This window comes from Thalassophryne amazonica, chromosome 7 (assembly GCF_902500255.1).
Source record: "Thalassophryne amazonica chromosome 7, fThaAma1.1, whole genome shotgun sequence".
Lineage (NCBI taxonomy): Eukaryota > Metazoa > Chordata > Actinopteri > Batrachoidiformes > Batrachoididae > Thalassophryne > Thalassophryne amazonica.
Window position 1 is genome coordinate 63,193,881 of NC_047109.1, and position 26,902 is coordinate 63,220,782.

At 41.3% G+C, this 26,902-nt stretch overlaps 1 protein-coding gene across 1 annotated transcript in view; it reads right to left on the minus strand.

The window, feature by feature from the left end:
- Positions 1–26,902, minus strand: part of LOC117514036 (von Willebrand factor D and EGF domains) — a 99,644-nt gene that overhangs the window by 12,472 nt on the left and 60,270 nt on the right. The window contains exons 19-24 of the mRNA XM_034174320.1: positions 26,548–26,685; positions 26,096–26,302; positions 24,641–25,009; positions 12,975–13,070; positions 12,763–12,858; positions 12,575–12,670 (exon numbers count right to left, since the gene is read on the minus strand). Coding sequence (XP_034030211.1) covers positions 12,575–12,670; positions 12,763–12,858; positions 12,975–13,070; positions 24,641–25,009; positions 26,096–26,302; positions 26,548–26,685 — 1,002 coding nt within the window. The remainder of the gene's footprint in view (positions 1–12,574; positions 12,671–12,762; positions 12,859–12,974; positions 13,071–24,640; positions 25,010–26,095; positions 26,303–26,547; positions 26,686–26,902) is intronic.

The following is a 26,902-nucleotide window of genomic DNA, read 5'->3' on the forward strand; positions in this document are numbered from 1 at the left end:
TTCCCAACTGAAATGGTATTTCAGAACAGAAATGGTATTTTAATGCTTCCGGTTTTGGGTTCCTGAACCAGTTAGATAATATATATATATATATATATATATATATATATATATATATATATATATATATATATATATATATATATATATATATATATATATATATATATATATATATATATAAATATCATTCTTAGCTTTGCTCTATTGGCTTTGCTCAAAAAGTAAATGAGTCCACCCACCACTTTAATCATATCTTAGATCTTGTTCTGACTTATGGTATGGAAATAGAAGACTTAACAGTATTCCCTGAAAACTCCCTTCTGTCTGATCATTTCTTAATAACATTTACATTTACTCTGATGGACTACCCAGCAGTGGGGAATAAGTTTCATTACACTAGAAGTCTTTCAGAAAGCGCTGTAACTAGGTTTAAGGATATGATTCCTTCTTTATGTTCTCTAATGCCATATACCAACACAGTGCAGAGTAGCTACCTAAACTCTGTAAGTGAGATAGAGTATCTCGTCAATAGTTTTACATCCTCATTGAAGACAACTTTGGATGCTGTAGCTCCTCTAAAAAAGAGAGCTTTAAATCAGAAGTGCCTGACTCCGTGGTATAACTCACAAACTCGTAGCTTAAAGCAGATAACCCGTAAGTTGGAGAGGAAATGGCGTCTCACTAATTTAGAAGATCTTCACTTAGCCTGGAAAAAGAGTCTGTTGCTCTATAAAAAAGCCCTCCGTAAAGCTAGGACATCTTTCTACTCATCACTAATTGAAGAAAATAAGAACAACCCCAGGTTTCTTTTCAGCACTGTAGCCAGGCTGACAAAGAGTCAGAGCTCTATTGAGCTGAGTATTCCATTAACTTTAACTAGTAATGACTTCATGACTTTCTTTGCTAACAAAATTTTAACTATTAGAGAAAAATTACTCATAACCATCCCAAAGACGTATTGTTATCTTTGGCTGCTTTCAGTGATGCCGGTATTTGGTTAGACTCTTTCTCTCCGATTGTTCTGTCTGAGTTATTTTCATTAGTTACTTCATCCAAACCATCAACATGTTTATTAGACCCCATTCCTACCAGGCTGCTCAAGGAAGCCCTACCATTATTTAATGCTTCGATCTTAAATATGATCAATCTATCTTTGTTAGTTGGCTATGTACCACAGGCTTTTAAGGTGGCAGTAATTAAACCATTACTTAAAAAGCCATCACTTGACCCAGCTATCTTAGCTAATTATAGGCCAATCTCCAACCTTCCTTTTCTCTCAAAAATTCTTGAAAGGGTAGTTGTAAAACAGCTAACTGATCATCTGCAGAGGAATGGTCTATTTGAAGAGTTTCAGTCAGGTTTTAGAATTCATCATAGTACAGAAACAGCATTAGTGAAGGTTACAAATGATCTTCTTATGGCCTCGGACAGTGGACTCATCTCTGTGCTTGTTCTGTTAGACCTCAGTGCTGCTTTTGATACTGTTGACCATAAAATTTTATTACAGAGATTAGACCATGCCATAGGTATTAAAGGCACTGCGCTGCGGTGGTTTGAATCATATTTGTCTAATAGATTACAATTTGTTCATGTAAATGGGGAATCTTCTTCACAGACTAAAGTTAATTATGGAGTTCCACAAGGTTCTGTGCTAGGACCAATTTTATTCACTTTATACATGCTTCCCTTAGGTAGTATTATTAGACGGTATTGCTTAAATTTTCATTGTTACGCAGATGATACCCAGCTTTATCTATCCATGAAGCCAGAGGACACACACCAATTAGCTAAACTGCAGGATTGTCTTACAGACATAAAGACATGGATGACCTCTAATTTCCTGCTTTTAAACTCAGATAAAACTGAAGTTATTGTACTTGGCCCCACAAATCTTAGAAACATGGTGTCTAACCAGATCCTTACTCTGGATGGCATTACCCTGACCTCTAGTAATACTGTAAGAAATCTTGGAGTCATTTTTGATCAGGATATGTCATTCAAAGCGCATATTAAACAAATATGTAGGACTGCTTTTTTGCATTTACGCAATATCTCTAAAATCAGAAAGGTCTTGTCTCAGAGTGATGCTGAAAACTAATTCATGCATTTATTTCCTCTAGGCTGGACTATTGTAATTCATTATTATCAGGTTGTCCTAAAAGTTCCCTAAAAAGCCTTCAGTTAATTCAAAATGCTGCAGCTAGAGTACTGACGGGGACTAGAAGGAGAGAGCATATCTCACCCATATTGGCCTCTCTTCATTGGCTTCCTGTTAATTCTAGAATAGAATTTAAAATTCTTCTTCTTACTTATAAGGTTTTGAATAATCAGGTCCCATCTTATCTTAGGGACCTCATAGTACCATATCACCCCAATAGAGCGCTTCGCTCTCAGACTGCAGGCTTACTTGTAGTTCCTAGGGTTTGTAAGAGTAGAATGGGAGGCAGAGCCTGTTATATGGCTGGGGGGGGCCTGGCTGCCGGTTTGTTTGTCTGTTTGTTTTCCTCCCAGGTGGCGTGCATTTGGGACTGAGTGGCTGTGTTGCTGAGGCTGTCGGGACCTCGCCCTGATCACCTGCGACTCGTCAGGACTCACAGCTGAGGTGCATCTGGATGGATTGGAGCATGTTGGCATTTAAGACTGGAGTGCACAGTGTGTATTTGCCACAGACTCGACCTTGTGACCAGACGGGTGAGATCGTCGTCTCGGGAGCCATCTCATCAGCAGCGGATGCTGAGAAACGTCCAGGTTTGATGCACAGTCTGTGAAAGAGGAGGGGGTGAGGTCTTACGCTCGTCAGCACACTTCCTGAGGTACGTTAGATTTTGTGACTAACAGTTATACAGTCAGTAAATGTGGTGTCCCTCACACCTTATTGTATTGAGCTGTTTGTTAGTCATGTATCAGCTTCCACTGCGGTGGAGTTTTGTGAACTGGATGTTCCATGCCTGCAGGTTGGAAGCTGATCAGCAATCAAGCCAGGAAGTGTTTGCTGTTTGTACACCTTTAAGTGTTCTGTGTGTAGAGTGTGGACTCACATAATGGTTCCTTCTTTCACAGACTCGGTTGTTGCGGCCACCTGGGGGGTGTCGGCGGGGTCCTTGGGTCCGAAACAGCTTCTGGCTCCGGACCGTTAGCGCTGCTGGGAGCGCACCACGCCAGACCGCACCTTTTTGTATTATCACTGTTATGTATTAAATTCAGTTAGCCTTTGTACCGTGCTCTGCTTATTTCATACTGGGTCCTTCAAACGCTGGTTGGTTCTCCGAGCTGCGTCCGACACATAACAGAGCCTTCAGCTTTCAGGCTCCTCTCCTGTGGAACCAGCTCCCAATTCAGATCAGGGAGACAGACACCCTCTCTACTTTTAAGATTAGGCTTAAAACTTTCCTTTTTGCTAAAGCTTATAGTTAGGGCTGGATCAGGTGACCCTGAACCATCCCTTAGTTATGCTGCTATAGACGTAGACTGCTGGGGGGTTCCCATGATGCACTGTTTTCTTTCTCTTTTTGCTCTGTATGCACCACTCTGCATTTAATCATTAGTGATCGATCTCTGCTCCCCTCCACAGCATGTCTTTTTCCTGGTTCTCTCCCTCAGCCCCAACCAGTCCCAGCAGAAGACTGCCCCTCCCTGAGCCTGGTTCTGCTGGAGGTTTCTTCCTGTTAAAAGGGAGTTTTTCCTTCCCACTGTAGCCAAGTGCTTGCTCACAGGGGGTCGTTTTGACCGTTGGGGTTTTACATAATTATTGTATGGCCTTGCCTTACAATATAAAGCACCTTGGGGCAACTGTTTGTTGTGATTTGGCGCTATATAAAAAAATTGATTGATTGATTGATTCCCAAATCAGTTAATAACGTTCCATGTCAGCTGTGGGACACTAAAAACACTGTATTTGCGAGACCTGTAAGTGGAGCTGTAATACTTCCACGAAAAATGGAGAAGATTACAAAACAGTGTTCTGTGGCAGGCAGCAGAAGCAGGACACTGAGTAAAATAAAGCCTTTTAAGAGAAAGAGGGCCCGCACTGATCACCTGAAATAGAATTACTGTGTATTTAAAGTGAAGCTGTGTGTGTGTGTGTGTGTGTGTGTGTGTGTGTGTGTGTGTGTGTGTGTGTGTGTGTGTGTGTGTGTGTGTGTGTGTGTGTGTGTGTGTGTATATTTAAAAAAAACCAAAACATAACGCTGTGTTGCTCTCAGCCTCGCAGACCAAAATAATTGACAGAGCGCTAACCAGCAGCTAAGGCTCAAGCTCCAGTCCTCACATGATCATCACATCACATCACATCACATGATCAGATATTAAAATCATTCACACACTGAATAAATATAAAGTCTTAATCTCACCTGTTACATCACTTCAGTTGGATTCATCATCACAGCCTGACAATAAGATGTTCTTGTTTTGGAAGACGACGTCTGGGAAATACTTTTAATTCCTTATCGCGGAATGAAGAAATGCAGCATTTTTGAAGTCCCTTGTCACAGCACTCCATTCAGGCATCTGTTGTCTTGAAAATAAATTCCATAAAAATTCAAAAAAGCATAATAATAATAATAATAATAATAATAATAATAATAATAATAATAATAATAATAATAATAATAATAATAATAATAATAATAATAATAATAATAATAATAATAATAATACCAATAAGCTCAGTGCTTTTAAAGAAGTCCCTCAATGTTTGTCTGCTCTGGGTGCATTTCTCAGAGTGAAACACAGGACGCTGCACTTTGTCCCACCAACAACGACCAAAGTAAGTGAACAACAGGAAGTTAACCTCACCGGATCATTGTAAATGGAATCCTTTTCAAGAATAATAAAAAAAAATAACGGTATTAACTGGTTATCATTATTTTAAACAAACGATTCTGTTCTGGAACATAAAAAATGTAATGTTTTTGGTTTCATTTTCATTCCTAGCAAAATATCAAAAATTTCTGTTTTTTTTTTTTTTTCATTCCATGGACTGGTTCAAAGCATTGATTACAACCCAGTGATTCAACGAAGATGAAAAAAACACAAATAGCCACCGTGCTGTTTGGCAGCCAATACGCTGTAGGAAACCAGTACATTTTATGCTGCAGAAATGTTGCTTTAATACAAAAAATGATGACGGTTTGATCAAATATGCAGCAATAAAGATGATGTGAAATCAAAACTTTAATTTTCTTGAAACCAGCAAAACCTTACTGGTCAACTAATAAGATTTCAAAACTGATGCCTCATCAGACAGAATGTAAAAACTTTCTGACAGAAAATTATTTAGTCTGGACTCAAAAGAACGTGAGGTGTTTTTGACATATATTATGTCTTCATTAGCAGAGCTCAGCATCAAGGACTCTGATTGGACAAGTACATTTAGTAATGCTAAGACAAACAAATTTTATGTTCTGTCTGATGTAAAGGTTTTCTGTTAGGTATCTAATCGAGAGGCAGGGTTTGATTAACACACCTAATAAATGGATGCCATGCCTACGTCACTCAGCATGTTAATTTTTTTCAATATGAGCTTGCATTTATGCTTATGTTGCAACTGTGTGAGATGAACCACTGTAAGCAGTCAAAAATGTGGCTTCTTTTGAGAAAATATTTTGACAAGGAAAAGCCACAACAAGTTGTTGTCATTGGCAATAAAAGGAAAGCTGACAAAAGAGAAAACTGAGCTCAATGAATGAAGTGCCATATGGTGTTGAAATCAACACTTCCAGCCAATTGCTTCACCAAAACCTTCAGGAATAGAAAATTCATTTCACAGCTAGCCTATTGACATCTAGTGATTAAATAATGATAGAACATGGACATATTACAAGTCACACAGCCCAGTTTCTATGAACATGTAAAAGCAAGAAATGTTACAGTCAATAGAGAGAAACTTTGTAACAACTAGCAGTTACTTTGACTGTTCTAGATTGATCTATGTGGATATTCAGTGTGAAGCACGAGGTCTGTGAGAAAAGTATCTGACCTTTTTATTTTATGCAAAAAATATATGGATTTGATTCATATGTTTTTACGTCAGCCAAACTTGAACCTTCGTGCGCATGCGTGAGTTTTTTCACGCCTGTCGGTTGCATCTTTCACCTGTGGGCAGGCTTTGAGTGAGCACTGGTCCACCCCTCTCGTCGTTTTTTCATTGCGAGGAAATGGCGGAATGATTTGGGCTATGTTCCATAAGAATTTTTTCAGAAACTATTAGAGACAGGCAGCTGGAAACCATTCGGAAAATTCACGTCTTTCGGTGAAAATTTTATGGGCTTCACAGAGATTAAGGAGTGTTACTACCGCTTTAAGGACGGCCCACAATGGCACACGGCGCACCGTGCTCCGAGCCGCGATCGACAGGCAGAAACCACCAGATCATTTCTAAATGAATGGCTCTGTGGATCCGGGACCATCGTGTACAATTTCTCTGGTTATCACAAGAGCTGGACATCAGCCATTTTCTGGCAGATTTCACTTTTAACAAGAGATTTTGTCATGGAAAGCCGCGCGGAGGCTTCGCGCGTCATGACAGAGCCGCTGATGGAGCGAGACAAAGAACGCCTCCGTTTTGGAGTGTCAGAGGACAAGTTGGGACATGCCCAGCTCTCCACAATTTCTCTTATACTCACTCGACTGGTAAGCCACTGAAAGCTGAGATAGGCATGTCCCAACTTGTCCTCTGACACTCCAAAACGGAGGTGTTCTTTGTCTCGCTCCATCAGCGAATCCGTTGTGACGCGCGAAGCCTCCGCGCGGCTTTCCATGACAAAATCTCTTGTTAAAAGTGAAATCTGCCGGAAAATGGCTGATGTCCAGCTCTTGTGATAACAAGAGAAATTGCACACGATGGTCCCGGATCCATACAGCCATCCGTTTAGAAATGAAATGGTCGTTTCAGCCTGTCAATCGCAGCTCAGATCGCGGCGCGCCGTGCGCCATTGTGGGCTGTCCTTAAAGCGGTAGTAACACTCCTTATTCTCTGTGAAGCCCATAAAATTTTCACCGAAAGCCATGTGAATTTTCCGAATGGTTTCCAGCTGCCTGTCTCTAACAGTTTCTGAAAAAATTCTGATGGAACAAAGCCCAAATCATTCCGCCATTTCCTCGCAATGAAAAAACGACGAAAGGGGTGGACCAGTGCTCACTCAAAGCCTGCCCACAGGCAAATGACGCAACCGACAGGCGTGAAAAAACTCACGCATGTGCACGAAGGTTCAAGCTTGTCTGACGTAAAAACATATGAATCAAATCCATATATGTTTTGCATAAAATGAAAAGGCCGGATACTTTTCTCACAGACCTCGTACACACACACACACACACACACACACACACACACACACACACACACACACACACACACACACACACACTCACAATGCACACCCATCTTTATCCCGTGCTTTTGTGCCTACCCCCCCCCCCCCCCACACACACACACACACACGCACACACACACACAAACACTCCCATATGAACCACATCTTCCAGACCAATCAATGTATGGCTAGCATACTGTCACGGCATGGTACTATGCTTTCTATCCTTTTAAATTCATTCTGTTAATAAATGGAGCGGGTCTCGGCCTCAACTTTATATCAATTCTGGGGTTCAGTGAAGCTTAGGGCTAGCGGCCAGCAATCACCTTTGTATTTGCTCTGCTTTCCTGTTGTTTAATGCTGATGAATTATAACTCAGGTGTATTTTTTTCTGGCCGACTGATTCTGCTTTTTTAAAAAATGATATCACAATGTCATGGACTGGATTTGACGACTGCATAACTTCTGAAATGGACTTGGAACGAACTCTGACGTGGGAACAAGGCCACTGAATGGCATGAGCACTGCTGATGACTCCTGCCTGTGGACTGAATGCCTGCATGGACTTCTCATCAAATGCATCTTTTGTTGTGTTATGTCCTGTTTTGTAAAACTTTGCAAAATCTTGTAACTGTTAGAATGGCCTAAGCAGTAGGTCACCCCTTTGAGTCTGGTCCCCTTGAGGTTTATTCCTCAAATCATCAGAGGGAGTTTTTCCTTGCCAGTGTCGACTGTGTGCTTGCTCTAGGGGTTTGTAAGGTTAGACCTTACTTGTGTGAAGGGCCTTGAGGCAACTTTGTTGTGATCTGGTGCTATATAAACTAAATAAATTAAATAGAATGTATCATATCTTCACACAGACTACCAAAATATAGCTTGATGTTTACCTTGCACTCCTTTTACTCTGAGCACATTGAATAGATGACTGACCAGGCGGTTTTCTGTCAGAGAGGCTCTGGACCAGATTTTAGAACAAGATGAAGAGGGAACTGAAGTTGAACCAGAGATAGAGGAGGATGTCTCGGAAGTGGAAGACAACACTGATTTTGATCCAGACTTTGAGAAGACTGACCAGTCAACAGATGGAGAGGAACAGGCACCTGAAGAACAGGCACCTGAGGAAACATTCCAGTCCAAGAGTGGAAACTTGCTCTGGTCTTCATCTCCCCAGCACAGAGGAGGTAGAGTGAGAGTGGAAAACATCATAAAGATGACACCAGGGCCAACACAGTGTGAAACATCTTGTGTGGATGATATCAAGTCCAGCTTTCAACTCCTTTTACCAGAGTCCATTGAGGGAATTATACTAGAGATGACAAACCTGGAGGGGAGGTGTGTTTTTGGGGACACCTGGAGAGAATTAGACCTGGTAGGCCTCCAAGCCTACATGTGCCTGTTGATTCTAGCAGGACTTTATATAGCTCCAACAATGAGTCAAACAAGTGTCAAATGCCACGCGTGTGCATGACTTCACATGCACACAAGCAGAGACACACAGACAACTTCATGTTGAGGAGTATGGTCTCTGGTTTTCCATTTCTTTTTTTACGTGTTCATTTTGGAATACATTTTCAGTGCCGATTTGCATTTTCCCTGCAGTTATTCATGTTCACAACTCTGAGACATTGTTCACAGCTAAAAAGAGTGTTAAATAAAAAATTGGTGGTGATGAATGGTTTTTGTGTTAATTTAAGAGTAGTTAAAACACACCGGTCAAATTTAACCGGAGACACTAAAGTAACAGGGGCATGAACATGGCAGGAAGGTTAATACACGCTTCACCAAGCTGCAAATCAGTTTCTGCTCTAACAGACAAACGTGATGGAGTGTAATTAAAAACTGACAAAAATATCTCACATGCGTGTGGGCTTATGTCACATGTACAAGGTCCGTCATACATGTAGGTGCATGTCAGTTAATTATTCTCAAGCTATTAACACGTGCTTCTTTATTTATTCAGTTTCACCAATAAAGATTTAAATTACTTCCAAACAATGTCTTCCAAAACAAGGGGCATCTTACATGGACAACAGTTTCCATCAGTATGTGATGATGAATCCATCTGAAAGGATGCAACAGGTCAGAATAAGACTTTTTATTTACTCTGTGTGCTGCTTCACATGATGCAAACATAATGCCAACTGCCACACTTCAACATTCTGCTCACAATGAAAATAAATCCTATTAATAATCCACCAAGACAAAAAAGTATATTAAATTACACTATTAACAACAATAACATGCCATTAATTATGAGCAGCCGAGTTTACAGAGTCGGGGCTATCACATACTTTCACAAAAGTTCCAATCGACGTATTGAGGTTTCAATTCTCACACAAAAACTGTAAAAATCTCAGAGAAGTGGCAACACCATGAGAAGTCAACAATATGGTGAACTGCTACAAGACACTCCGATAACACTGCAATTTAACCACTGCACACGGACAATGGCATCATCATCGCAAAGTAAAATGCTGTCTATTGTGCCTAAAACCCTCGTGAACATATTGTCTAGGTTTTTAGACGCTGTTATTGTGTTTGTATTATGTAAACACATGAGAAACTCAAGTGAATTCACCATTTTTTAAAATGGAATTGCCTCGAGCCACAATCTCATCCTGTTATTATTATTATGGTGGAAAGTGAAGTTTGCTCTCTAAATATTGGAGGAGTGGGGTACAATTAATTATAACTAACAGCTAGCATTAGCTTATCTAGCTGTTCCTTAGCAACGTTCATCGTAGCTTACAAAATAGTTGGTTCTTTTGTGTTTGATAACCCACATTAATTCATACTTTTGCCCACATTTATTTTATATGTATTTGTTAATACCGTTACTGTAGGTTTAACTACGCTATTATACTTTGTACACTAATTACCATGTTTGTTTATTGTGTTAGCTTGCTGGGTACAGTTGGCTTATTCACGGCTAATTTAGCTCTTCTACTATAACTACCTTATTTTCGCCATTTACAATTCTATTTTACATGGTGTAGATTTTTAATGATTCATCAGTTTATGTGTTCCTTTAAAGATATCAACATATAGTACCTAGGTTCTTACATTTCCATTTGATAGCATAATGATTATATGTTTTATTTTCCTATAGTATGCTGTTAGCATACTATAGGAAAATAAACGTATAATCCACAGCATGTCTTTTCCTGGTCTCTCCTCAGCCCCAACCAGTCCCAGCACAAGACTGCCCCTCCCTGAGCCTGGTTCTGCTGGAGGTTTCTTCCTGTTAAAGGGAGGTTTTTCCTTCCCACTGTCGCCAAGTGCTTGCTCACAGGGGGTCGTTTTGACCATTGGGGTTTTTACGTAATTATTGTATGGCCTTGCCTTACAATATAAAGCACCTTGGGGCAACTGTTTGTTGTGATTTGGCGCTATATAAATAAAATTGATTGATTGATTGATTGATAACAGATTTATTAGTTTAGATAGATACCAGTACACTCACACACTCATAGCTTCTGCTTCTATAGCTTAGCCTACTAACTATATTTGATTTTACTACGAGTCTACATACTAAATTACCTTTACTACAATCTTCTCCTGTGATGTCTTATCCTTCTTATGTTTTATTATTTATTATATTATATATACCTTTTTCTTGAGCTGCTTGGGTGGGTAGGGAGAGTTCCCATGGGATAAAAAAGCTTTTTAACCTACCATCCCTGGTTCTCAAGACCAGGCACGTAAGTGGCTCTACTCTACTCTTTTCTAATCTCCTATTTTACTCTTCCTTTTTAGATATTTAGATATACCTTTGTATACTGGCATAGTTCCACCTTAGAATTGGAATATAATATATAAGATATACCTTCCTGAATTTTCATGCAGTAATTTTGACAGCTGCTCTGTCCTCCTCTGCCAAAACGCACTGCAGATTCTGGATCGATGCTGTGTATGTGAGATCATTCAGTTCTTCTTTACTGCCAAACAAAGTCTTGGATGTTGGAGGTGGTCTACAACGAATGCCAAAATGCTTTAAGCGGTCAACTTCAGTTTCATCATAATCCATAGACTTTATAATAGTTTGGGCTGTTGTGCTGTAACCAAGATCCCACAATGCGGCATGGAGTCAAGATGTGCAAATCACTGGTAGCCTAATTTCTTCGTACACCTTAATTGTCTTAAGGAGTTTTTCCTTACCACTGTTGCCAATATGCTTGTTCAAGAGGTGGGTAAGGCTAGATCTTAGCCTTGTGAAGTGCCTTGGGACAACTATCTTATGATTTGGCGGTATATAAATTGAGTTGAACTGAAGTAGTTTAATTCCAGTTGTAATGGTGGTACTAGGAAAGCCAAATATTTTCTAAGGTGGTACTTATTGTAAAAAGATTGAGAACCACTGGTCTAGTGTACCAAGGCAAAACTGTGAGACCGTGGGACTCCAGCTTTGCCATAAATGGTCTTCCTCTTAGGGGCATAGTATAAAAAGATCATGTTGTCTCAAGGAGGAGGTCCTTTTTCTTTTTGCCTTTGTCTCGTTTGATCTTTTTGAGCTTTGTCTTGTGATCTGTTTTTCTTTTTTATGTCACAAATGACTCATTAATTAAGGACCACAAACAGACCACTGTTTTCCTAGTCATTCCTTAGTCCTTCTGTTTGATCTGTAAAATTTTACAATTATGAAATATGTACATTTGACTGATCTTCCATAGGTCACACAGGATAAGACAATGAAATACACACACATGCCACTGATGTCATAGCTTCCTTGAACTTGTTCAGGGGACAAATGATGTCCAGAGCTTAATACAAGCCCTGATCAAATGTGGTGAAATAATAGTAATGGAGGCAATGTGTTTGATTAAAAACAATCAAAATAATGTCGGTGTAATGTGTTTGTATAAACACAAATGTTGACATTTGCATTATGGTGTCTTCAGAAGGTAAAGGTTCTTTATGGCAATGCAAAAACACACTAGCCATGACATGGATTGGCGGCCTGTCCAGAGAGTACCCCGCCTCTCGATTGACTACCCCAGTGACCACTGGGGCAGGCTCCAGCCTTTCATGACCCTTAACTGGAATAAGCAGGTATAGAAATTGAATGAATGAAAGAGAACAGACTACACAGTGCAAATCTCCTGAGTCAGTCACACCGTCATCATACCAACCATACAGTGACATATACACCTGGACTAAACACAGCATCTGATAGCACAAACTACAAAAGAAAACTCAGACTACAACCTTAAAACCTAAATGTGTCACACAGTGAAGAAAACAATGATATAATCACTTACTGATTTCACATCTGGGTCCCACATAGCCGTATGAGCAGGTGCATAGGTTTCTAGTCAGACAAGTGCCTCCATGCTGACAGTGCGGCTCACAGCTCGCTACAGAATGACACCAGGTTGTAACCAACATGAGGATGCTCTTTGTAATGGAACACTTGTTAGCTTGTTACACTGCTGTGAGTTTAGGTTACCTTCTTCACAGATTGGTCCACTGTAGCCCATAGGACATTCACACACGTTAGGTTCCACACACCTGCCTTGGTTCTTGCAGTCAGGCATGCACACAGCTGAGACAGAATAAAATCAGTCAGGGAGGTGAAAGTAGGATAATAGTGTAGTTTCTCTAAATGATTAGTGATCTTGTGTAAATATACAAGTTCTGTTCTCACATGAAACCTCTCACCTGTGTTGCAGTTATATCCAGTGTATCCTTGCTTGCAGGTGCAAGAGTTGGGCCGAGTACATTCCTTGTTCTTTCCACACTGATAGCGACACACAGCTGGAACAAAGCACAGAAAATGATCCTCTGTGCTTATTCCATATTAATTCTGATGATATACAGTGAGGCAAATACAGTAAGTATTTGATCTACTGTCAATTTTGCAAATTTTCCCACCTACAAAGAATGGAGAGATCTGTAATTTTTATCATAGGTACACAGACAGAATCTAAAAAAATAAATATATATATCAGAAAATCACATTTTATGATTTTTAAATAAATAGTTTGCATTTTATTGCATGAAATAAGTATTTGATCACCTACCAACCAGTAAGAATTCTGGCTCTAACAGACTTGTTAGAAGCCCTCCTATTCTGCACTCTTTGTCTGTATTAATTGCACCTGTTTGAACTTGTTACCTGTATAAAAGACACCTGTCCACACAATCACACTCCAACCTATCCACCAAGACCAAAGAGCTGTCTAAGGACCAGGGACAAAACTGCAGACCTGGCTGGGATGGGCTACAGGACAACAGGCAAGCAGCTTGGTTAGAAGGCAACAACTGTTGGCATAGTTATTAGAAAATGGAAGAAACACAAGATGACTGTCAATCTTCCTTGGTCTGGGGCTCCATGAATGATCTCAGCTCGTGGGGTAAGGATGATTTCGAGAAAGCCCAGAACTAGATGGGAGGACCCGGTCAATGACCTGAAGACACCTGGGACCACAGCCGCAAAGATTACTTTAGTAACACACTAAGTCGTCATAGTTTAAAATCCTGCAGGGCAGCAAGGTCCCCCTGCTCAAACCAGCACATGTCCAGGCCCGTTTGAAGTTCACCAGTGACCACCTGGATGATCCAGAGGAAGCATGGGAGAAGGTCATGTGGTCAGATGAGACCAAATAGAGCTTTTTGGTATCAATTCCACTTACCGTGTTTGGAAGATGAGAACATCTCCAAGAACACCATCCCAACTGTGAAGCATGGGGGTGGAAATATCATTTTTTGGGATGCGTTTCTGCAAAGGGGACAGGACGACTGCACCATATTGAAGGGAGGATGGATGGGGTCATGTATCGCAAGATTTTGGCAAACAACCTCCTTCCCTCAGTAAGAGCATTGAAGATGGGTCATGGCTGAGTCTTCCAGCATGACAATGACAGGAAACACAGGCAGGGCAACAAAAGAGGGGCTCCGTAAGAAGCATTTCAAGGTCCTGGAGTGGCCTGGCCAGTCTCCAGACCTGAACTCAATAGAAAATCTTTGCAGGGAGCTGAAACGCGAAACCTGAAAGTCAGGACGAAGCCGCAATGGCATTAGGTCTTCCACCATTCAGAAGATTCAGACGGCTTTCGGTGGCTTTTTAGTCGAGTGAGTATCCGAGAAATTGTGGAGAGCTGGGCATGTCACAACATGTCCCGTGAGACTTCCAACACGGAAGTCACGGAAAACTTCCCGATGCGCGAATGCCTCCGCACGTCTTTCATTACAAAATCTCCTGTAACAGTGGAATCTGACGAAAAATGGCTGAAGTCCACCTTTTCTGCCATTTCTCTGGTAGTCACATGACGTCCCGGATCAACACAGCCTTCACTTTGGAAATGATCTGGTCGTTTCAGCCTGTCGATGGCCGCTCGAAGCGCGGCGCGCCCTCAGCCGCTGTGGGCCGTCTTTAATCCGGTTGTAATGCTCCTTAATCTATGTGATGCCCATAGGATTTTCACCAAAAGCCACCTGAATTTTCCGAATGGTTTCCACCTGGCTGTCTCACACAGTTTCTTGAAAAATTTGATGCAGCGCTGCTCCAGCCGTTCAGACATTTTCCTGACAATGAAAATCCGACGAGAGGGGTGGACCAGTGCTCACTCAAAGCCTGCCCACAGGCGAATGACGCAACCAACAGGCGTGAAAAAACTCACGCATGCGCACAAAGGTTCAAGCTTGGCTGATGCAAGTGCACATGATTCAAATCCATATAGTTTTTGCAAAAAATAAAAAGGTCTGATACTTTTCTAACAGACCTCGTATTTTGCTTTTCATAATGCGCCACATGATTTCAATGGGCAACAGGTCTGGACTGCAGGCAGGCCAGTCTAGTACCAGCACTCTTTTACTACGAAGCCACACTGTTGTAACACGTGCAGAATGTGGCTTGGCATTGTCTTGCTGAAATAAGCAGGGACGTCCCTGAAAAAGACATTGCTTGGATGGCAGCATGTGTTGCTCCAAAACCTGGATGTACCTTTCAGCATTGATGGTGCCATCACAGATGTGTAAGGTGCTCATGCCATGGACACTAACACACCCCCATACCATCACAGATGCTGGCTTTTGAACTTTGCCCTGGTAACAATCTGGATGGTCTTTTTCCTCTTTTGTCAGGATGACACGATGTCCATGATTTCCAAAAAACAATTTGAAACATGGACTCATCAGACCACAGCACACTTTTCCACTTTGCATCTGTCCATTTCAAATAAGCTCGGGCCCATAGAAGGCGGCAGTGTTTCTGGATGTTGTTGATGTATGGCTTTCGCTTTGCACGGCAGAGTTTTATCTTGCACTTGTAGATGTAGCGACGAACTGTGTTAACTGACAATGGTTTTCTGAAGTGTTCTTGAGCCCATGTGGTAAGATCCTTTACACAATGATGTCGGTTTTTAATACAGTGCTGTCTGAGGGATCAAAGGTCACAGGCATTCAGTGTTGGTTTTCGGCCTTGCCACTTAAGGTGCGTTTACACATAACCAAAACGCGTTACAAATGTCATTTTTCTGTCATTCGTGACACATTCCTGACATTCTTAATGTGACTTAACGCATCTGAATAGGTTTCTTAATAGTGCGTGTTGGTGCGTGATATTCTTGATATTCGTGGAACATGTTTTTGCCTGTCAAAAAATCACGAATATCACGCACCACCCTCATTTCGTCTCACGTCGTGGAGGTCGCAACTGAGCGTGTTGATCCGTCTTGATGAGTATTGATCCTTAATAGAATGTGACAATGTTTGTAGTGGTTCCTGTGATGGTTCTTGGAGCCCAAACTGTCACGCGTTATTACGAAATGACACGGAAACTGTCAAGTTTTGACACGACTTGTAACGCGGCGTCACATTTCACTGCGAGCCACAACGAATCAGTTTTCTGTCACGTGCGCACAATTAAACTCGGCTCCAAGTGTCGTTCCACAGTTCCTGCTGAAGCTCATCAGGACGCTCCTGCAGGTGTTCCACCTGCTGTTGTAACCGATGAGCGGGAGAATGAGTCTGAGCCAGAGGAGCGAGAGGAGACTCACGTGCAGCCAGACATCTTTGCACCTCCTCCAGTCCGGCGGAGGAAGAAGCGCGTGCACAATTAAACCCTGCTGCACCGCATTCAGTTTGATTGCTGACACCAAGTCGGCTAAAAGTCTAATTTCAGTGCTCTTCAGCGCGCTCCTGCAGGTGTTCCACCTGCTGACCGTGCGTAATGGTTCCTGATAATTGCTGGATAATTATCCAGCAACACGTGCCATTAATCGTAATGTGTGGTAACAGGTTGCAGGAGTTCCTGAGGACACCTGACACCTCTGCCCCGAATCATCACATTCGTGATCAGTGGCCAAGAATGTATACTTCGTGGCATTCGTGACTTGTCGTCGTTATGTGTAAACGCAGCATTACAAGTCTCTGAATCTTCTGATTATATTATGGACTGTAGATGATGGAATCCCTAAATTCCTTGCAATTGAACGTTGAGAAACATTGTTCTTAAACTGTTGGTCTATTTTTTCATGCAGTTGTTCACAAAGTGGTGATCCTCTCCCCATCTTTACTTGTGAACAGCTGAGCCTTTTGGGGATGCTCCTTTATACCCAATCATGACACTCACCTGTTTCCAATTAGGTGTTCTTTGAGCATTCATCAACTTTCCCAGTCTTTTGTTACCCCGTCCCAACTTTTTTGAAATGTGTTGCAGGCATCCATTTCAAAATGAGAAAATATTTGCACAAAAATAAAAAAGTCTATCAGCTTAAACATTAAATCTCTTGTCTTTGTGGTGTATTCAATTGCATATAGGTTGAAGAGGATTTGCAAATCATTGTATTTTGTTTTTATTTATATTTCACATAATGTCCCAACTTCATTGGAATCGGGGTTGTATGTTGGAGCCCTTCCTCATATAACTCCACATTATATGGAGCGTGGGCAAGTGTCTTGAAACATGAACCTGCTCTGAAAAGAAGCACAATAACTGCTTGGCAACTATGCTGCAATGGGTGTGTTTCAGTTCTAACTGTAGCCACTAGAGGTGTGAGTCTCTGCATCTCATTGTGGTCTGGGGGTCATGAACTTTGCTCCTTGAGATATGTGCTCTGCATGTTTTCCAACTCTCCGTGCACCGCTCACTGCTTATTAATGAAGTCAGGCATGAACTGGGAAAGACCAGACTGAACTCATCAACTCCAGAAGCTCAATAACCACTGTCTGTCGTTAGAACCGTCAGGTTGCTTTGCAAAATATGATGGTACCTCTTAACCTCCACCTTTATTTCCACATGCATATGAGCCCCAGATTAATTAAAAAAAACTCACATACTTGTGTGAAATACATATTTAATGTCACAGTGAATTGTTTTAAAAGGACTTCTTAAATTTCGATGCAGAGTGGAGAAAATGTATAGTTCACATGAATGGAGCAGACAGCCTTTGCTATTTTGTACTTCGGTCAAAGCCTGGGGGTTGTTGCTTTCTAAGAACGCAAATATTCACACTCAAATATCAGAAGTTGAGAATGGATGGCGCACACTAATATTCAGATCAGAGTACAGGCTTCTTAATACCATCCTGTGCTGAGGGCTGGGCAAGACTGGAAGTCCACTGGGATCTGCAAAAAAAAAAATACGACTTTACCCGACTTGTGCTGTCCGTACTCAGATGAGTAATAATATATCCTGAAAAGGATATTTAAATCTTATTATCTCTGTCTTCCTGCAGCACCTCTGTAGGAATGTGCATAAAGAGCAAAACTAGCCAGTGTGTAAAGATATAGTCTAATTACAACCCAAATTCCAATGAAGTTGGGACGTTGTGTAAAATGTAAATAAAAACAGAATACAGTGATTTGCAAATCCTCTTCAACCTATATTCAATTAAATACACCACAAAGACAAGATATTTAATGTTCAAACTAATAAACTTTATTGTTTTTGTGCAAATATTTGCTCATTTTGAAATGGATGCCTGCAACATATTTCAAAAAAGCTGGGACAGTGGTATGTTTACCACTGTGTTACATCACCTTTCCTTCTAACAACACTCAATAAGCGTTTGGGAACTGAGGACACTAATCGCTGAAGCTTTGTAGGTGGAATTCTTTCCCATTCTTGCTTGATGTACAGCTTCAGTTGTTGAATAGTCTGGGGTCTCCGTTGTCGTATTTTGCGCTTCATAATGCGCCACACATTTTCAATGGGCGACAGGTCTGGACTGCAGGCAGGCCAGTCTAGTACCCGCACTCTTTTACTATGAGGCCACATTGTTGTAACATGTGCAGATGTGGCTTGGCATTGTATTGCTGAAATAAGCAGGGACGTCCATGAAAAAGACGTTGCTTGGATGGTAGCATGTGTTGCTCCAAAACCTGGATGTACCTTTCAGCATTGATGGTGCCATCACAGATGTGTAAACTGCCCATGCCATGGACACTAACACACCCCCATACCATCACAGATGTGTAAGTTGCCCATGCCATGGGCACTAAAGCATGGTTTACACATAGATGGTTTTGTCGGTGGGTAGTACGTAGACCGAAGTTCGCAGTAGTTCCGGCTGTTTTCACAGTGGAAAGGGGCGGAGCATTTCGCCGGGGTTTTGACCACTGTACTAGCTGCAAATACGCGGATAAAACACAGCTAAATCCACTGAATAAAGCGGCATTTTGACGTCGTAGCATCCGGCACACGTCAGGCAACGGGGGTTAATACCCAGTTCTATCCTTTACAATCACAGGTTAAGACGCGCGTGAGAACAGCGGTGTTCTGCTGCCACTGATAATGCCCTGTGTACCGCTGGATTTATCCAGGCAAATCCTGCGTTACTCCAGGAACTTTTGCATATAGGCACCGCCCCCAGAGTATAATAGGCTGAAGCAGCAGGAATACATGCCTCTGTCACTGCAGGGGGAGGGAGATACTCACCCTTTTCTTCTCTTTCCTTTTTCCCCTCCTCAACGTGTTGCTCCGTCTCCACCACAGGGCTACCCTCTGCTTCTGAACCAGACCTCTTGGTAAGTCCTTGCCGCTGCCAATTTTCTTTTAGGAGGCATACTGGAGCTTCTCTGCAAAAATATCTGGAGCTGGCCGCGAGTGAGAGGCCTGCATGCAGCGCACTAGCGTTTTTATATTGACCGCTGCCTATCGGCCGTTTGGTACGCCGTTACCAGGAGGTGGCGTTTAGAACGGTGTACTGTCCGCTAGCGCCGCCGTTGAGGACACCGATGTGAGCTCTATCTCCGTTTTACACGCCGTTGATTAGGGATACAATGCCGGCCGCCAATTACGGCGGTGTAAACTGCGACACTACAGGAAGGGGCAGGATGAAACGGTGATTAAAAAGTATCAAACGCCGTTGTTCGCGTTGTCTCCGTCATCACACGAATTCTCCTGGAGCGCTCCTGGAATTATTCGACATGTTGAATAATTTTTTTGACGATTCCCGGTAAAGCCGGAACTAAGCCACGCCCCCTAGTGCTGGCGTTAACAATGGCGTGTGATCCTTAAGACGGCCAAAAACTCTTCCGGGATGCTTCCATGAGCTCTTACCGTCTATGTGTAAACGGGGCTTAACACACCCCCATACCATCACAGATGCTGGCTTTTGAACTTTGCACTGGTAACAATCTAGATGGTCTTTTCCTCTTTTGTCCAGAGGACACAATGTCCAAGATTTCCAAAAACAATTATTTGAAATGTGGACTCATCAGACCACAGCACACTTTTCTACTTTGCGTCTATCCATTTCAAATGAGCTCAGGCCCAGAGAAGGTGACAGCGTTTCTGGATGTTGTTGATGTATGGCTTTCGTTTTGCATGGCAGTTTTATCTTGCACTTGTAGATGTAGCGACGAACTGTGTTAACTGACAATGGTTTTCTGAAGTGTTCCTGAGCCCACATGGTAAGATCCTTTACACAATGATGTGGTTTTTAATGCAGTGCTGCCTGAGGGATCGAAGGTCACGGGCATTCAATGTTGGTTTTTGGCCTTGCCACTTACGTGTAGAAAGTTCTCCAGATTCTCTGAATCTTCTGATTATATTATGGACTGGAGATGATGGAATCCCTAAATTCCTTGCAATTGAATGTTGAGAAATATTGTTCTTAAACTGTTGGACTACTTTTTCCACACAGTTCTTCACAAAGTGGTGATCCTCGCCCCATCTTTGCTTGTGAACGGCTGAGCCCTTTGGGGATGCTCCTTTTATACCCAATCATGACACTCACCCATTTCCAATGAACCTTTTCACCTGTGAATGTTCCAAACAGGTGTTATTTGAGCATTTTGATACCATTGTCACAGCTTTTTTGAGACATGTTGCAAGTATCCATTTCAAAATGAGCAAATATTTGCACAAAAACAATAAAGTTTATCAGTTTGAACATTAAATATCTTGTCTTTGTTGTGTATTCAATTGAATATAGGTTTAGAGGTTTTGCAAATCATTGTATTCTGTTTTATATATAGTACATTTTACCCATGTCCCAACTTCATTGGAATAGGGGTTGTATAAATGCCAATACGTTATCCTAAATTAATAGTTTTTGAAAGTTATGAGACACTACACTGAGAATTTTTGATGTGTTCCAACCTTAAGAAAACTCCATTCAGCTTGTTTTTATGTATTTGATATTTTCAGTAATCTTAAATGGGTTTAAATGCAGTTTTTAAATGAAAACCACTCAACTGAGTTAATATTGATATAATAAAGTGCACTTGTTTCAGTTAGTGTCCTTTCTGGGTGGATTAAAGGAGTTAATGATTCATCTCAGTAGTCTCTAGCAGCGGCACACACAGACGCAGCGGCTCACAACTCTGGTGCAGGTTGTTCAGAGTGTTGTTAGTGTATGTAGTGTTTCTCTGGATGTGGTGTTATGCCATGCATTTCAATAACATACATTTATTTTCTATACCTGCTAACTCCACGCAAGGCTCACGGGGGGTCTGCAGCCTATCCCAGCAGTCATAGTGCAAGAGGCAGGGTGCACTCTGAACGCCAGGCTATCTCAAGACCAGAAACACACTCTCACACACATCTACGGTCAATCAAAAATGTCCACTTCACCTAACCTGCCTGTCTTTGAAAGTGTGTGGAAGCCAGAGCGAACCCCTCAGACACAGCGAGAAATATAGTACAAACAGAAAGGACCGTGCAAAAAAAGATCCCAGGACCATCTCGCTGTGACACAACAATACTAACCATTAATCCACCATGCCACCATACCCGCTTATTCCAACTAAAGGCCACAGAGAGGTTAGAGCTTTTTCCAGCGGTCACTGGTCACAGGTACATCCTGGACAGGCCACTAGTCGATTGTAGGGACAACACACACACACACACACACATACATTCACATTCACACTTTGGGTCAAATTAGTCACCAGTTCACCTAACCTACATGCAGTGGTGGGCACAGATAACCAAAAAATTAACTTTGATAACAGATAATCAGATAACTGAAATGTTATCTTTGATAAAGATAAACCAATAAACCACCCAAAAATGTATCGGAAGTTACAGATAATCGATAAATTCGAGTATTGTCTCTGGTACATTTGCAACTACTAACAAGCTGAAATTGAGTTTTAACACCACAATCACTTTTGGAAGCATCAAAAGCCACAAAAGACCCAAACAATGAGCCAGCACTTCTATGTTTAAACATACTGCCCCCTGCTGGAAGCTACACAGATACAGCACAGAAGCACCCTGAGAGCAGCCACAAAGCCAGCTTTCTACTAATCACAATGACCCGGTCAGGCGGAGGTCTTGAAAAATAAAGGCATACTGACTTATGGTTTGGTGTGAGTACTGATAGAATAACTCCATTAATGTCAATTCTGTCATTTGTACAAAGTTATAATATAACATATATCTTTTAATGTTGAATAATGCACTAATTCTGAGGTTTTGTAACAAACAGACAGATCGCAAAGGATTCTGGGTAAAAGTACCTATGCTAAACACTGATTGGTTCAGTCATTCATTATGTAAACCAACACGTTAATGTGACGTGTGTCGTGTGTTGGTGTTTACAGATAAATGTGCTTTTGTAAAATATTCCATTTTTTATTTGTAAAAACAGGCATTTTTACAGAGCCCTGGAAGTGTCATTGCAAAATGTTTTGCATGTGGACAGAATGTGCGCTCATTTTATTAGTGCCGTGCGCACGTTTTATGATGTTGTAAAACGTGCACTCAATATTGTCTTGACACATAAATGTTGGCTTTACACTGTACGACTTTTGGCCCTTTTTCAGATGATTTTTCATTCGTACGAGAATTTTTTGGACCGAGTTTCAGGTTAATCGCGCGTCCTGCATCGTGTAGTATACATGGAGTAACAAACAGCGTTCAACATCTCACGACCACCTCCTGATCGCCGATCATATGGTCGAATGAAAATCAAACCTGTTTGATATTATTCTGCTCGGCCGTCGTGAGTGTATCCTGCTGTGTAAACACCGCAGAGCTGTCTTGTAATTTTGTTGTTGTTGTTGTTGTTGTTTTTAAACTTAATTTGTAAAAAAAAAAAAAAAAAGCCATTTGTAAAGCCTAAAAGTTGATTTGACAACCATCTGATTTAACCGGGGTCAAAATAAATAGAACAATGCCATCTACTGGTGCCCAGATGACAGTAGAGGCCTTGAAAACTTGCCAAAACAAAATTCCAGATAATCCGTGTCTGCTACATGTAAGATGCGTGGAATTTAAGAAATTCAAAACAATAACATCTATAAACCCAGAGAATATATTCACGAGAGTTTTAGGCACTAGAGTTTAATGCTGTTGTCCGTGGAGCCTGAACAGAGAGTCTGAAATGCATTTGTCCTGTCGTGAACGTACTGAGATTACCTTATCCTACCCATAATGCACTGCTGGGCACAGCATGTGCTCACAAAAACCTTAAAAATTAGCACATTACTTTAAAACTAAAACATATATCTGATATTTTCACTTTATAAAACTTCAGACATGACAGTAATTTTAAATAACTTGTCCAAAATTAGTTTGGTTAAAATTTGAATCATAAGTTAAAAATGTATGCCTCTGGATGACTTGGGTGATATTGCCAGTGTATCAGTATGGTGTTAAAGGAAATTATTTTTTTTTTGTGACCAGTTTTCTTTTGCCTGCAAAGGATAGAGTGGTTTCTCCTGAAAGCAGCTTTCTTCTGTTTGCGGAGAGTAGAACTATACATCTCTTAGGAAACTAACAGGTAGGTGCTCAATGATTTTAAATTTTTAAAATGTTTTCCGCTGTTCAGCTTGGTTTACTACATTATTAGTCTAAAAGTTATCAGACGACAATTTATTGGACGATAATTAGTCCGATAATGGTTTTTAAAGTTATCTAAAAACATAATCCGATAATGAAAACATTATCTTCGATAATTATCAGTTATCGGATTATCAGAAGTGTGCCCACCACTGCCTACATGTCTTTGGAAATGGGATGAAGCCAGAGCATGCAGAGAAAACGCACACAAACATGAGGAGAACATTCCACAAATTCCACACTGAAAGGACCAGGTCGGAAGAAAACCTGGGACATTCTCACTGTGAGGTGGAACCATGAAGCCACTCTTTAAATAACATGTGAAACAGCAAAAATTATAGCCCTAGATTCTTGGTAATAGACAAAGTTAAAATGAGTTTGAGATGTTTTGCACATGTACAGAGGCCAGACCCAGGGTATATAGGGAGAAGGATGCTAAGGATGGAGCCAACAGGCAGGAGAAGAGGGAGACCAAAGGGGAGGTTTACAGAGGTGTTGAGGGATGCCGGTGCATGGATGGGGCGATAGAGGGAGATGCCGAGGGCAGGGTCAGATGGAGACAGATGACCTGTTGTGATGACCCCTAACAAGAGCAGCTGAAAGAAGAAAGGTCTTGGTAATAATTGTAATTCATAAAGGAAGCAGCATACCACTCATTCTTATTTTTGTGATGAAAAGGCAACAGAAGCTGTAGACAGACACATCCTAAAAATTCAGAATTTGCTTGGAAACACCCCTCCCACATTCTCATCTCACAAACACCTTTTATGTTTGTCGCTGCTGCAAGAAAAAGTGTGCAACTGCTACTTTTTCATTCCAACTTCTACTTCTTGTTTTAAAGAAAAAACTACAGCTGCCTGCCTAACTTCCATCCGTCCATCCATCCATCCATCCATCCATCCATCCATCCATCCATCCATCCATCCATCCGTGACAGAGCAGTGGTCTTTTTGCCTAAAACATTCTTGAACTCCTCCTGATCTCTTACATCTTCAGGACAGCGGTGTAATCATTCCATCATTATGTTGTTATGTCAATTTTAGCAATCAGTTGCAATTGTTCTCCTCAATAATATTGTCAAACTCACTACCTTTACATATAACGCCATCTCCGGTGTAACCAGGAGGGCAGCGGCCACACTTGAAGGAGCCTGTGATGGTGGGCTCACAGCGAACACCAGGGAAGCAGAGAGAGTGGGCACAGGTTACACTGTGACCCATGGTGACATCAGGGCTCAGGTCGCCTTCAGTAAGCTGACTTAGATGGACAGAAGTGGTGACAATTGTGGTTGCAGTTTGATTTTGGTTCTGTGAGGCTGCTGTGGTATTTCTGTCAGAGGAGGAAAGACTCCTGATACTAGATTCTGGTTTAGTCCTTCTGTCAGAGTGACTTCTGGGTAAGTGGGGAGATGATGAAGAGAACATGTTGGAATTTGATCCACTGGTGACTGTCCATTGACCTGTAAAATACAGGAAGTTAAGGGATAAGGCTTAAAAATCAAAATGTAGCCCAGGATTTGTCAACATTTAAAACATTCAAATCTTACATCACAGAATACAATTCTGAGTTAAGTAACAGTAGTTTTCTAATGAAATTACAAATTATTTGATGTGTTACCAAAAATTATCTCTACATCATGACAGTTATGTCATGATAGTTGTAGAGCTTTCTCCAGTATCTTTGTAATGCTGAGGTTTTCAGAACCAATCTGTTCTGTTCCTCCATGGACATCACTCAAATGTTCCTCTATAATCTGGGCCGGTACATATGCAGTATAACTTCTGTTCCAATGCTTCCATGATTGTAATAGTTACTGGTGCTCACAATAACCCCACTTTTTCACAAATACATGTATGATTTCTGTTGTCCCATTATATTGTCGTATTTGATGCTTTGAAATTAGCATACATACAAGTTAAACTGTATAAGTTAACACTACGTACATGTTGATTTTCAAATTGGACTATACCATCACTGGCCACTTTATTGGGCACACCTGTTCGTTTACTTTTTCCTTTGCTTTTATTGAACAGGGACAAAGGCATTAAACATTACTTCTTTTTTAAAAACAGATGTTATGCATGCAGGTTTCTAGCCAAACCTAATTAGTTCACACAAAAAGCTAATCAGCCCACATGGCAGCAACTAAATGCATTTAAGTATCTAGATGTGGTGAAGATAACTTGCTGAAGTTCAAACTGGGCATCAGAATGGGGAAGAAAGGGGATTTAAGTAACTGAATGTGGCATGGTTGTTGGTGTCAGACAGGATGGTCTGAGTATTTCAGAAACTGCTGATCTACTGGGATGTTCACACACAACCATATGGAAGTAAACTGTTCTAAATTTGATTTTGTGACTGGATAGTTAATTGAAAGTCTGGACATTTCAAATCTGATTTTGTGCTGATCTGCCGATGACAAATGAGACATATAAATAAATAAAAACACTATATTTTAATCAACATCTTTTGGGTGCCTGAAACTTTTGCACAGCACTGACCACAGCTCTACTTTCATCAGTATCAGTCTTGATGTCACTCTTACCTGCTGTTGCACTCCTGTTGCATATTAGTCCATTTCCATGGAGACCCAGGGGGCAGGGCCCACAGACGAAGCCTGCTGAGACATAATTGCTCTCAAAACACTGCACCCCTGGATGGCACGGCCTTCTCGTGCACGGTGAGGGGCCTGAGAGTTTGTTTCTCCCTGAAGCTGTTGTGGCCACTCCTTTTCCAGGAGACACTCGGTTACCTTGGAAACAAAACAACCTTCAGCTGAATAACAAAAAATAACAAAATGTTCCTATTTTGTTTGAACTAACAATCCTGCAGACAGCAGCAAGGCAGAAGTTAAATTTTGGACCTTTGGTTTGAAAAAAGTATCAATGTGGAATTAACATTTCACAAATCAAACTCTTGATCTTTATAATAACATGAGGTGAGCAGTGTGTGTGTGTGTGTGTGTGTGTGTGTGTGTTTGTGTGTGTGTGCTCCTACGTGTGCAGGTTTTGCCATCGCCGCTGTAGCCTTGTGGACAGGATCCACAGAGAAAAGAGCCCAGCGTGTTGTGACAGCTCGATCCTGGGAAACATGGCTGAGAGATGCACTCGTCCAAATCATCTCTACATGTTCGGCCTGACAACACAACAACAACTCACAGAAAGCAATGAATGGCACAAATCATTACAAACTCCTAAAGATGACAATGTACCAAGTTCTTTTATTGCTTTAGTAAAGCATTAAGTTATATTTTGTGGTTAGGGTTACCGCTGGTGGGTGCACCCTACAGAGCCATGTTGGGCAGGGGTGCTGAAAAGGCTCCTAATAGGGGCCCAGACAGGCTCCTAATACA